Genomic DNA, 13,095 nt, shown 5'->3' with positions numbered 1-13,095 from the left:
CCTCTTGGATTCTTGTCCTTCTATGAGAAGAATCTGCCTCGGATCACCCCTGCTCCTTCTGCCTGATCCCCTGAATATAAGTTTTGGACATGTTTTATTTGAGATGGCTATTAGATATCTAAGCAGAGGTGTATATGATCTGGGGTTCAGGAGGTGGTCTGGGGGGAAATCTGCAGTGGGGTGGTCAGCAGATACATGACACTTAAAGCCTTGAGACAGATGAACTTCCCCAGGCTATGGATGGTACAGAAGTCCACGGAGTGGGCCTTGGTTTCCTCAAATATTTAGAGGTTCAGGGAGATAAAAAAGAGTCAGCAAGGAAACAGAGGGAGCAGCCAGGGAGGCAGGCAACCAGGCCAGTGAGGGGTTCTGGGAACCAAGTGGAGAGGGGGCCCAGAGTTGGAGAAAGTGACCAAATGTGCCTCCAAACTCCTAAGAGGTCAGGGAGATAACATGCAGGACTGGCTGATGGGTTTTGCGACAGGGATGTCACCACTGTCCTTGATAAAAATATATTCCACAGAATCATGGGGTCAAAAACATCAGCAGAAGGACTTTAGGAGAGAATAACAGGACAGGTATTTATAAACATTGACAATTGTTACCAAAGCTTTGCTCAGAAATGAAGGGAGAGCAATGCAGCTGTAGCTGGAAGAGAAAGTAGCATCAGGAGAGATTTTTTTAAACAACAGGGTAATAGAATAATAAGTTTGAAGGCTGATGGAGCTGACCCAGGAGAGGAGAGAGTGATGATGCAGTGAAGATGGAGGAGTGGTGGCCTGGCTCATCCCTTGTAAGGGGAGAAAGGTGGAGTGTGTGCACTTCCAATATGGAGGGGGCAGGAATGGTGGTGGGAGCTTTCCAGCGTTCTCTTCCAGTTGCATCAGCTTTCTCAGTGAAATAGGGAGCCAGGTTGTCAGCAGAGAGTGAGCATGCAGGAAACAAAGAAGACAGTCACCCTGGAGAGTTGAAGAATGAATGGACCAACACTGTGTCGCTTGCGTGCTGGCCGGCAGTGACTCTTGTGAGCATGTTTACCTCCTGTCTAATAAAGTTTCCAGACAGACCTATGCACTAGGCCCTATTTTTGCCTCATTTACAGATGAAGAACTTAAAGCACAGAGTAGTCAAGAAACTTGCCCAAAGTCACCATAGCAAGAAAGTGGAAGAGTCAGAATTTGAACGCAGGCAGTCTGGCTCTGAGCCCAAAAAGTTAATCACTAGGTTAGCCTGACCCAGTTAAACTCATTCAAGTCTGTTACAAAACTGAACTAAATGGAATACAAGTTGAACTAATGTTTGTGGTGCAACCACTGTGTGTCAAGCTCTGTTCTAAATACCTTCACAACTCTGTACAGTCATGGCTATTATCAAGCCCTGTTTTACGGCTGAGGAAATTGTGGCCCAGAGAGGTGCACTTGCTTGTTAAAACTTGCGGAGCTAGGAAGTGGAAGAATTGAGTTTTGGGCCATGTTGGTCTTCTTCCCAAACCCACACCCTGTGCACCGTGCCAAAGAACCATGATAACAATGCGCGGGTGGGACTACCCAGTTAAGATGAGTAGCTAGACACATCAGACCCTCCCCAAAACATGCTGAGATCATTTGGAACCTTTATCTTGAGCAGGTGGACAATGTACAATGTGGTTCTCAGAGCAGAAAGAATTTAAAAGAAGGCAACTTGGGGCGGGGGGAGGAATGCTGTTTGTCTTCCTATTTTTGGATGCTCCATCCTGCTCAGTGGGGAGGAGGGCTTCCAGGTATATGGGGGGCGTCTTGGAATTTTCTTTTTCTTTTAATCAAAGCTATCACTCTATAACATGAGAGTACTCGTTCCACTTATAAAAGCATTTCCAAAAACCATTTTCTCGAGAAAGAGTGCTCATAATGCATCATCTACCCTCAACAGCCACCCACTTCCTCAAATGCAAGGAAGCTGGCAGTTTGAAAAAAAAAAAAAAGCCCAGAGGCAGCCGTTGTTTATCACGACCTCGCCTCAGTGAGGCCTGAGATTCTCTCGAGCAGGAGCTTTGCTTCTCATGACACAGGCGAAGTGTTAACTGGGATATTTCTGGTAAAACTGAAAGCAAGAAAAGCGGGGCGACACTTCACAAGGTCTCAGCCCCGGTGGAACTGGGGCCGGGGGTTCGGCAGGGTGGGGTGCGCGCCCCGAGTAACAGATGGATGGCCCTTTCTTCTGAGAGAAAGGAGACACGCCGGCAGACCAACCTCAAACCCCAGATTGCTTGTGAAGAAATCATAGAGGGGAAAACACGCGCACACCAACTAGAGCGGAAGATCGAAAAGGCAAGAACGGAGCGACCTGGGACCGACTGCCCCGCTTCAGCAGCTACTCACCTGAACCAGAGGCAGGATGTCCCTGAAGTTGCCAAGAAACTGGGACTTCAGCCTGAAAGGGGAGGCTGGGAAAATAGGTACAGTCCGTGGTTTGTTTTTTTTTTGCTGCCTTTGTGGTTCTTACACTTGAGCACCCACCATTTGCATGTTGGTCTGCAGGGAACAGAGTCTACTTAAAAATGGAGCTCTTAGCAAATCTGGGCTTGGGGGAAATTTTGCATTCAAGTTGATATATTGGCTCCAAGTTTTCAAACACTGGGAAGCAGTTCTCTTGTGTGCGGAGATGACAGTGGAATGGAGCTCTCCTGGTGTATGGGGTCTGGGGTACTTTGGACGGGCTAATGCTACAGATTACACACAAAATTGTGAGTTTTTCTCATTTATCATGGAAGGATAATTTCCCTCCTATTTGTTGGATACTCATCCGTATTTTGAATGTTTTTTGACAAGGGCACGGAGAGTAGAGTCTTTTGAAGTGCTTGATCTGTGAGTTTTGTGAGCCCCTTGGGCCTCTGGGCACTCTGTGGACTTAGGGATCTGAGGTAGGGTTGGTTAACTGGGGCAAAAAGTAGACGATGAGGACGAGGCAGGAGCACAGAGGCATTTGAAGGTATAATAAAGACACTTTTAGTTAAAGGGACAGAACGGAAGGGAATTATTATCTAAGGGAGTTGAAAAAGCGAGACACGTTTTTGATTAATTATTTTAAGGGATGCTGGCATGTTTTCTGAGCTCTTCTGGCCTTTAATCCATCCTCTTCTCATTAATGATGATGGTGATACATTGATTTTAATCCGTTTGTAATTATTATCATGAGTTTCTTTATATGGCTTTCTTCTATGAAGTTGATCACAGTAATTTAGGATAGAACAATTTGGCTGAAGTGGTTCCATATGTTTTATTTGTATACCTGTATAGTGAGATAACTTCCTTGATATTAGACACAGGTAAGTATTAAAGTGTTTCTAGTGGCTTGGAGAAGTTTTGCTTAGAACAAGGTTTAGACTTGGGCTTCTAAATTAGTGGTTAATATGCTACTAAAATATGTGGTCCACTGCAAATTCACATAACAGAGTATTAATGATGTAGGTCTGAGAAATGATGTGAAAGAAGATTGAGAACAATAAGAAGTCGTTTATCTTGGTAAGCAAGGAGGACTAGCAAGCTAAGAATCTTTGCATGCTGAGGTTGGTTCCGAAAATAGGTAGTGTACATACCTTTTACAGATGCAAGAGAGTTTGCTCCTAGCTACTGGTTTTCCTAACTGGCTATTACTAATGTATTTAGCTAAGTCGTTCTATGTCATAAAAATTTGATTTTAGAAGTAAAACTTCCATGGCTCAGTTCCTTTGAAAGTGTCCTGCTTCTGTTTACATAGGGTTGTCCTACCCTCTCACCATCTGTGTTTGAGCAGTTCTCACTCTCTTGTTTAAAAAGAAAAAATGTGAGATAATTAATTGATGAAAAGGTTAAATGCTTTTTTTAGGGATATAAAAAATTACCACAGTAGAGCTCAAGTCTGCATATTCTCAGACCTGGGATTAAGTTGGGCAGATTTCATGATTTCTACCAATGTTTCTTAAATCATGGTCCCATGGATAACCTGTGTCAGAGTCACTGCTAGAGCTTGCTAAAAATGCAGATTCCTGGGCCCTCTCTGAACTCATGGAATCTGAATTTCTGGAGAGAGACCTAAGCATGTGCACTTTAACAAGTACCCACCCCTCCACCTAGTGAAGAAGCCCTGTTGTAGGGTCTGTGGTCTAAGTCACTAGATTCAGAGTTACCATTCTTCCAGCTCAGAGCATGGTGCCTGATCCTAGGGGGCATATAATAAATACTTGTTGACCAAATGACTGATTGACTACAAGCAAATTATATTATTTGGTATTATTCAATGAAAAAACTAATTGCATAATGAAATATAGAAGAGCCTGCATCAATATCCATGCCATTGACAAGTTTGTCACCCTGAGAGACTGGACTGCAGCCAGAACATTCTCACTGATGATAATTCAGGTCATAGGCTGAGTCGTCTGAGGGGAGAGAGTCACTGACTCAGCCATAGGACCTCTGGACCTCTCTCCAGCATCTTGTGTTCAGATGTGCCCATAGGAACTGGCTTAACAATATGTCGAGGAAGCTCACCTCTGTTAGGAAGACGTGTGGAACTGGGAGTCATGTCAGGGAAGCCAGTGACCTGGGCTTTACCAGCCTGAGCTGTTGAGGAGTAGATCAGGGTGTCTCAACCTGGACTGGACACTATGGATATTTTGGAGGGGGTAATTCTTAGTGATGGGGGCTGTCCTGTGTATTATAGGATGTTAGCAGTATCCTTGGCCTCTACCCACTAGATGATGGTAACACCCCCCCATACCAGCTGTTACAATCAAAAATACCTCCAGATTTGCCTGATATTTGGGGAGAGACATCTTCCATAGTAAAGAAGCACTGGAGTGAATGATCACCAAAATGGTGTGTTTATAAGGTCAATTGGGGCTAGAACCCAAGTATTACTCCATGATTCACTTTCTACGTCACTTTTCAGGAGGCTTTAGTTTGACAATATTTCAGGGGAATGGGCAGGAGCATGAGCGGATACCAGGTTCAGCACTTGTTTAGGGAAATAGTAAGACACTGACCTATTATGTGGTCCAGGAAGGGGCCTCAGCTTTTTTTTTGGCCAGCTGTGCTTCCATGTTCCCCTAAGAATGTGGCCAGGCCACCCTGCATCTGATCTAGTGACCGTGGTAGGGACCAGGGTTGGAGGAAAGGGCAATGCAGAGCAAACAGACTTGACTTAAGGTAAAGCCAAGGTCCTTTAACATCTTTAATTTCAGTCCATCAATTAAAATCTTGACAGCCTCCCACTGTGTTCATTCACTGCTACTCAAATCTTTTACCCTTTCACATATTTGTCTACCTGAATCGCAAGCCCTGGAGTTGAGTGTGCTAGGCTACAGCACCCTTTCCTGCACACTGTCAGGGAGCCTGGCACATCCAGTGCCTTCCGCATGGTGCTGCACTGAGAGGGCATTGCCCACCCAGGGAAAGCCCCCTTTTGCCCTGTGGTTTGGGAGTTCTTAGTTAGGAAACTGCTCAGTGAATTTCAGGACTACCTGCATGTATCCACTGTCAAGCACATCTTACTGTTTCTCAGTTCCCCCAAGCCAAAATAGGGGAGAACAGGCCCTAGAGAGCATATGACTCTGAGATACATAATGAAAGCAGCTATGGAGGAGTGGTTGCTTTCTTTTCCCTTTTTATTCCCTTTGAAATTTAATGTTGAAGAAAAATTATTCAGAAACAAAAATTCATTATTCTAGTTTCCCAAATAATACAGTGAATAATGACGATACTGGAGGGTTTTTTCCCCACTAATTATTTTTCCATTTGATAAATCATTATTTGTCTGGTATGGGGTCTAGTTTTGTACTTTAGAAAATCAGAGTAAAAGGAATGCGAACAATTGTTACTCAAGACCTTTGTAACTAGACCAATTTATAACACCATAAAACTTTAGACAAGATAGGCTTTTATTCTTGTTAAGTGAGATTTGAAAGCCTAGTTTTAGATAGATGCATAGATTGATACATAAATACACAGAGATAGAACTGAATACACAAAAGTCCTATGAATTAATAAAAAGTTACTAAAAAATGAACATGAGTAGGCATTTTATAGATCAGGAATAATACTGCCAATAAACCTGTGGAAATGTGCTTAATCATGATAACCAGGAAATGTAAAGTAAAAACACAAATGTATACTTGTTTTCACTGACCAAATTGCCTAAAATGAAAAAGTCTGACAATATCAAGTGCTGTCAAGGATATGGAGCAATAGGAACTCACAAACGCTGAGGATACAACCATTTTGGAAAACAATTTGGGAATGCTTACTGAAACTGATAGTGCACAAATTCTATGAAACAGCCATTTCACTCATGAGACTGTCCGCTGGAGAAGTGATGGTGCCTGAGAACCGGGACATATGTACAGAAGTTTCATAGTATTGCTTGTAATAACCAGAGACAGGAAACAACTCGGTTGCCCATCAATAATAGATGGGAAAATAAACCATAGTATCTTTGTAAAATGGAATGCTGCACAAGAGCAAAAAGTATAGTTAAGTGGGACTGATTAGCAAAAACTAAATATTGTGCAGAAAAGGGAAGTCAGAGAGAGTAGAACTGTATTCATTTATATTAAAGTTAAAAACTATATGTATATGGCAAAACTATAAAGAAAAGCAAGGAGTTGACTAATATAAAATTCAGGGTGGTGGTTATTTCCGAAGGGGAAAGGAAGAGAAATGCCTTGGGGAAACCTAATCTAAGTGGTAGGTTCATGAGAGTTTACTTTATTATTGTATGTAAATGAAGAAAGAACCGAACATATAAATAAACCCTCAGAAATCTGGAAGGATGTACACACAATTTGTTAATAGTAGTAACTATGGGTGAAGGATTTATGTGTGAGATAAACCCACATACATATGTATTATTATTTTATAAGTATTTTCCAGGCTTTCTATAGTGAATGCATATTAAATATACTATTAAAAAATACTGAAACTAAAACAAATTTCAAAGTGCTTGGCCAGGCATGTGGGCGTAAGGTCATAAAGGCAATACCTGCTTGCTGGCGATCAGCAGCCAGCTGCAAAGCCCTCGTCTGACTGCAGAGGTTGGTCATCTGTGGACTTCTGGACCTCTAGAGCCAGAATACGTATTTTTCTTGGAAGACCTAGGTGGTCTCATAGTCACCAGGGCAGCCTGCATGAGCATTTTCCTCATTTTTTCTGAACACAGAAGTGCTGGTTCCCCAAGTTGGGAACCCCAAGACTGTGCAGGCCATGCTGAGCTGCTCTGTGTTTGTTCGGTGTTCGGCTCTCATGAACACATTCTTTACACTTCATTGTCCAACTTACAGTGTGCTAATCCAGACCACCCTGAGTTCTGGAGCAAATGTAGCCTATCTGTTGTGGCTGAAGCCTTTGCCCTCACTCCCTGGGGGGCTCCCAGCCCCTGGTGGATAAAGGGCTCCACACGCACAGGCGGAGTCCGGATGAGACAGGGCCCTCCTCAGACAGTGAGCACTGACACAAGACGGGAGCTCCTCTCAGGCTCCAGACCTGTCTTTAAGTCTTTGTTCAAGTGAAAAATGTCCATATGTGTCCCTGACTTACCTTTAGGCATAAGTTAAATTCTTTCCACACCTAAAACAGCAGCAGAGTGAAGACAAATGAGTGGTGACTTGAGTGTTTCCCGCTCACTCAGGGGCAGTCCTCCCTGTAGTCACTAGGCAGGCCTCACTTAGATTCTGTATGTTGTGTCCAACTGGGAGCCACAGTGCACTTGGATTGGCAGAGGTGAGCTCAGTGCACGCATCTCTGAAGACGCCTGTAGAGGAAGGTGCCCCAGGCTCCTGGCATGTATGCACAGCCATGAATACCTTCTAGCCAAGGAGTTACTGCCTCTCTGGCTCACAGTTTACGAAGCATCTGCAGTGGGACAGGAGCGCCCTATGGAGACTGCCCCACCCCTTCAGACCTGGAGCCTGGTTCTTTGAGTCAGGAATGCTCACATGGGGGTGCTGGAAAGATCCCTGGACTGACTGGGAAGAATAAGTTGGTGATGATGGTCCCTTCACACACCAGACCACTTGATAGAAAAGAAACATAAGCTCTCATGAGGCAGCACCACGGTTGGCTAACTGGATGCAAGAGAAGGGCGTGTGTGAATAGCTGCAATGCAGCCCCAGTGGGCTGCATTGCCCGGACAGCAGCTGTGGAGAGTCAGAGTCCCCCCGCGGCCAAGCATGGTGAGCCACAGGCCCACCAGAGGCGTTTCATCCAGGGGATGCTATGGAAATTCTGTGGAGCTCCCAGTGGGAACTGAGCTAGGGAAGTGACAGAGAGAGAAAATAATTTACATTTCTTGTTTTATGCTTTTAGTCATCACCATTTCTCCTCTTTGAACGCTTTCTAAAAAACCAAAAATCACTTTACAATAGGTCCCATAGGTCTGGAGCCAAATATAAAAACAGGCTTGCTCCTGCGGGGCTTACAGGCTAGTGGGGCAAGACATGGGAACAACTACAAGACATTAAAAAAAAAAAAGGCAAGTCCTGTGGTAAGAACAGCCGTGCAGCCAGAGGAGGGTGCCTACGAGTAAGAATTCTGGCCTCACCCCCTCTCCCCATCACTGCCAACCCATTTTCTTTAAGGCACAGGCAAACATGTTCTTCAGTTGAGTCTCAGACTTGACATCTTTCTGGTACTGGTTTTCTTGTGCATAGTTTCTGTTTCTTTGGAGAAGAAATCTGCAATTTTGTGTAGCTCCTCTTTATGAAGGGATTGAGCTGGAAGTCCACATCATCTGGCCCTCCTCACCTGCCTAATGTTTCCTGTCACACCTGCTTCCCCAAACACACACACACCCGCACTCCAGATCTCAGCCACGTCTGATCTTTTCCATTTCCTGCTCTCTCTCATCTGCCTGGAGCCCTCCTTAACTCAGGGCTCCCTTTCTACCACCAATTCCTACCCATGCTTTAGTCATAGGTAGATATCTTGTCCTCTGGGAGTCCCTAAGTCTGAAATCACAATAATAATAATTTCTTACACCACTTAAACAGAGAGGCTGATCACTCCAGAGACTGTGGGCTTCCTTTAAGGTGAGCTTGCATGATATAAATCAACCCTACCAACCAATCACTTGGTTTTTGAACAAAGAAATTTGTCCTTAATCAGTAATATATGATACCAGTGTTCCAGGTCCTCCATGAAAAGAATAAACTCAAATTGCCTGTAAAAACTGGCTAAGGGACAGATTGTCCACTGAGTCCTGATAGGAGTGTAAGAGGGCAGCAGGGGGTGTGGTACCAAAGAGAAGGCATGGTTCTGGGCTTTCTGCTAATTTGTAGTGAATCCCAAAGCAAGTTGCCTGTAGGATTGATAATATATATGTTGACAGGAAGGAAATACTTCATGCACATAATGCATGTCAGGTGTTCAGCGAACATGTTTCCTTTCCTTTCAGATAATCTCATTTCCAACTTCAGATCAAACTAGAGGCTGTCTTTGGACTGCATTATGCTGGCGCCCTTGCAGAGTGGGCTCATTGAGTTCTGCTTGAATGTTACACCCTCAGTTTTTATCATTATTGCAAATAATGGTTTCATGAAATTTGCTCCTGATTATGTTGTAAACATGAGAACAAGGACTAGACAATGGCAGTAATGCCTAGGTGACTCTGTAAGAAAATCCATTGAAGTTCAGTGCTCAGAAATGCTTTGTCTACTTACTTCCTATTTTCTGGTAAGACCTATTTTCTGGTAAGAGAGGGCTGGCGAGACACTGCACTGCTGGAGCCCTGGCCTGCAGCTTCTGAACCATTTGTATGCTTCCTTGTTGGCTTGGGAGTTTCAAAGTGAAAGAGGAAGTGCTGCAATGTAAAGATTTTGAGGCTGATGTACAGTATTACTTCCCATTTTAAAATTATTTCATAAAGTTTACAAATAGAATGAGGCAGCTCTCTGTGTGATACGGTGGTTAGAAGGCTAGCTTTGGAGTCAGGCTGCCTACATTTGAATCCCACCATCACTGATTGCTAGCCATATGACTTCGATCTTCATCTGTAAAATGGGCACAATCAGGGTGCTAATCCACATGGTTGTGGTGAGGGTTAAAGAAGGCGAGCCTTGCAAGCCCCTTAGCGTAATAGCAACATTGGCATGAGCTTCCTAAACGTCAGCTGTCCCCACCATCTTTGCCATACACATCCCTACAGTGTTGGCACCACTCCAGCGCCTTCTAACCTAGTCGTCGGTGACACCCCAGCCAGGTGCTAGGAGTTTGTCTCAGTCCAGTTTAGTTCTTTCTTCTCTGTAGATGAGCAGTCTTTACAATGTCTGCTGGTCCCCTTTCCTGCCCCGCCATGCTCGTTTGCAGCTGACGGGACTTGTGCTGTTCCTGCTCTTTTTAATCCAGGCTTTGAATGTGCAGTCCCTCCTTGATGCTTACGAATTTTATCAATGGTATTTACTTAGCTGGCTCAGTTTTCTTCCCTTGTCCTCGTCCTTCTTGCTTCTCTTTCTTTGTTCATTTGTCTCCTTCCCGAACCAGTGCAGAGCTTACACTGTGACTCTGGTGAGGAGAACAAGGTGCTCCTGGTAAGGTTCAGGTAGGTGTCTGCCGTAGGAAGGTCACTGTGTCCCTGCTGTGGGGGTGGGGGGAGTTCCTCAAGCCTCCCTCACCAGGCTTAGGCACAGAGTGCCTCTGGGTTGTGCCCGCCTCGAAGGCCATCCCTCACCACTGAGGAGCCGCCTCCTTGGAGCTGCTGACATGCACCTCTGGCCACTGAGGTGCAGGTGAAGCTGTTTGGCCTCACTGGGGTCAGTGTTTCATGTTTGTGATCACTTACATGTGGGTTACAACAGTAGGCTAGTGTTTTCAGTTACTGTAAGAACCTGCACGTGGCCTGCTGTTAATTTTCAGATCATTACTTTTAGATATGATTGTGAGGAAGCCACAGGACCTTCGAAAAGAGACTCCAATCTTCCTTGGCCTCAATTCTACCTAAGGGTTCTTGTGAGCATATTCTTGTCCTCTAACTATCCTTCTGCATTTTATTCTGTGCGTTCCTTCAGTGAGACCCCAACAACCCATTTTCCTGGTGGGTGAGGCACCTCACCACGCACAGGAGCCAGAGTTCTGAAGACAGCAGGTACCCAGTCTAGCCGTCAGTGCCAATCCATTCTCAGCCAAGGTCCTTTGTGCTCTGTCCTGAGACCGCCTGGCCATCTCTCCATTTGCCACTGATCTCCCTCGGAGCCATTCTGAGTTCTCCTGCTCAGCTAGGGCAACCAGCCATTCCTATTTGCCTATGGCTCAGGGGACCTGAGTTATGAGACTCTCAGTGGGAAAACCAGCACTCACCCTGGTCCCAGCACTGTATGTCTAAAAACAAAGTATTTTGAGAAAATAATGCCATCATTGTGGTAGGTACTCTGGATATCTACTGACTTGAACTTGGGGTGAGGTCACACAGTCTAGGGCAAAAATGAAATTATAGGAAAACTTCTTTAAACCTTGAATTATTGTTCTTTTTTTTTTCTTTTAGTACCCACTGTCAGAAATTCTTCCACATTCTTTCTCCAGTCTACCCAAATCTGTCATGCTAGCTTCTCCCATCTGTTTTTATAAAGTATTCTCTTCTTGCTGATACTTCCTCTGGAAGGATTGAGAGCCACACCTGTCAGTCATACGGTAGAGTGTGTCTTTCCAAAATCACATGCAAATCTCTGCCCTTGTGGAATCTGTATCTGGTCCCTAGATTTGCCATTCTATTTTCTGGATTTTTTTTCAACCCTATCCCTCCGTCCCCATCACCGTGGCCACTATCCATCTCCTCCTGGAAACCTTCCTGAATTGTTCAAGTGGGATTAATCCCTCCTGTGAAATTGCACTACTTTGCTCATTTTCCTTCTATTCTAGTAACACATATTTATCAGACACCTGCTATGTGCAGGGCCTTTCACTAGGCTCAGGATGTAAGAAGATAAAAAAGATTAAGATTTTGATCTCAAGTACTCATAGTCTCATTGTAGAGACAGAGGAAGCAGGGTTCTTTCCCTAAAAGAATCAAAAGTTCATATGTGAAGTAACTGTAGTGGTGACATTTAAAAAGCTGACACAGGGTTTGTTCTGTAATAAAGTATCTCTGCCCCACTTAAGCCACAGACCCTAAAATCTACAAGAGGCAAGTTTTTACTTTTTAATTCAAGTCTATACTCTCCTTCCAAAAAAAGCACAGATCGTTTCCACCTCCAGGTTGCTTTTCTGGAAAATGGCCAGTAGAGGGCGCCCGCAGACCACAGAGTTGTAGTTCTGCTGAAAAACGGTCTGTTTGCATGGTTGCTGTCCAGAAGGCCCTGAATTTAACCAGTCTCTGGTCAGCACTAAGATAGCCCCGTATCTTCTCCTTCTGTGGCCTGAAATGCACAGCATATAATGAAAGTGATTTAGTCACTTTTATGTCTTTATAAATAAAAGGTGATGTTCCAGATAACAAATGTTCTTGAAAGAAAAAAAGAAATACAAACCAACTCAACTAAGAAGCCAGACCTGAGTGTGTGTGTGTGTCTTTAAGAACACAGCCCTTTAAGTGAGATAAGCCTGGGTTTGATTTCCAGCTCAGTCTTTTATCACCACTTTGACTTTGGGGAGGTAGCTTTAATTTCTTTGTGCCTCAGTTTTCTCATCTGGAAAACAGGAGCAGTAGCTCTGCCTACTTCTAGAGTTGTAAGAATCATATAATGTGTGTACTTAGTATAGTGCCTGGCAATAAACTGTGCTTATTATTGGTAGTATCTCTCGTTTGATGGCATCACCTCCAATAATACTTCCTCCAACCGGCTCAGCTGCTCATACTCATAAGCAAACCATGTCATCCCTATAATTGTACTATCTCTGAAAATCTCACGTTCAGGCTTCCTGTGCTGTGACCACCACATCCTACGTGCCCAGCTCACCCCCTCCAGCAAGTCTCTGACCTCAGGGGCTGCCATTCCATTTCTCATGCCGCTGTTTCACTCTCAGTCATCCATTACAACTGCTTCATCATAGATTGCTGATTCTGGTGTTAAAGAACTGCTGAACAGACACTCTTAAATCCTCTGCCTATCTCTGCCAGTGTCATCACCCCTGGATAAATCCCTAGCCCTGTTTAAGC

The 13,095-nt window shown here is 44.3% G+C and overlaps 1 protein-coding gene across 2 annotated transcripts in view; it reads left to right on the top strand.

Annotated features, from left to right (window-relative positions):
* The first annotated feature begins 2,003 nt into the window (after positions 1–2,003).
* ARHGAP25 (Rho GTPase activating protein 25) overlaps positions 2,004–13,095 on the top strand; it is a 78,912-nt gene continuing 67,820 nt past the window's right edge. The window contains exon 1 of one of the 2 annotated variants that reach the window (XM_036908232.2): positions 2,004–2,434. In XM_036908232.2, coding sequence (XP_036764127.2) covers positions 2,374–2,434 — 61 coding nt within the window. In that variant the 5' untranslated portion in view covers positions 2,004–2,373. Of the gene's footprint in view, positions 2,435–2,481; positions 2,723–13,095 lie in introns of those variants that run through there. The other variant, XM_036908231.2, reaches the window with a different exon arrangement.

The sequence above is a fragment of the Manis pentadactyla genome, chromosome 2 (assembly GCF_030020395.1).
Source record: "Manis pentadactyla isolate mManPen7 chromosome 2, mManPen7.hap1, whole genome shotgun sequence".
In the NCBI taxonomy this organism is placed as follows: Eukaryota; Metazoa; Chordata; class Mammalia; order Pholidota; family Manidae; genus Manis; species Manis pentadactyla.
Note: the sequence above shows the minus strand (reverse complement) of the source record. Positions and strands in the feature narration are given on the sequence as shown.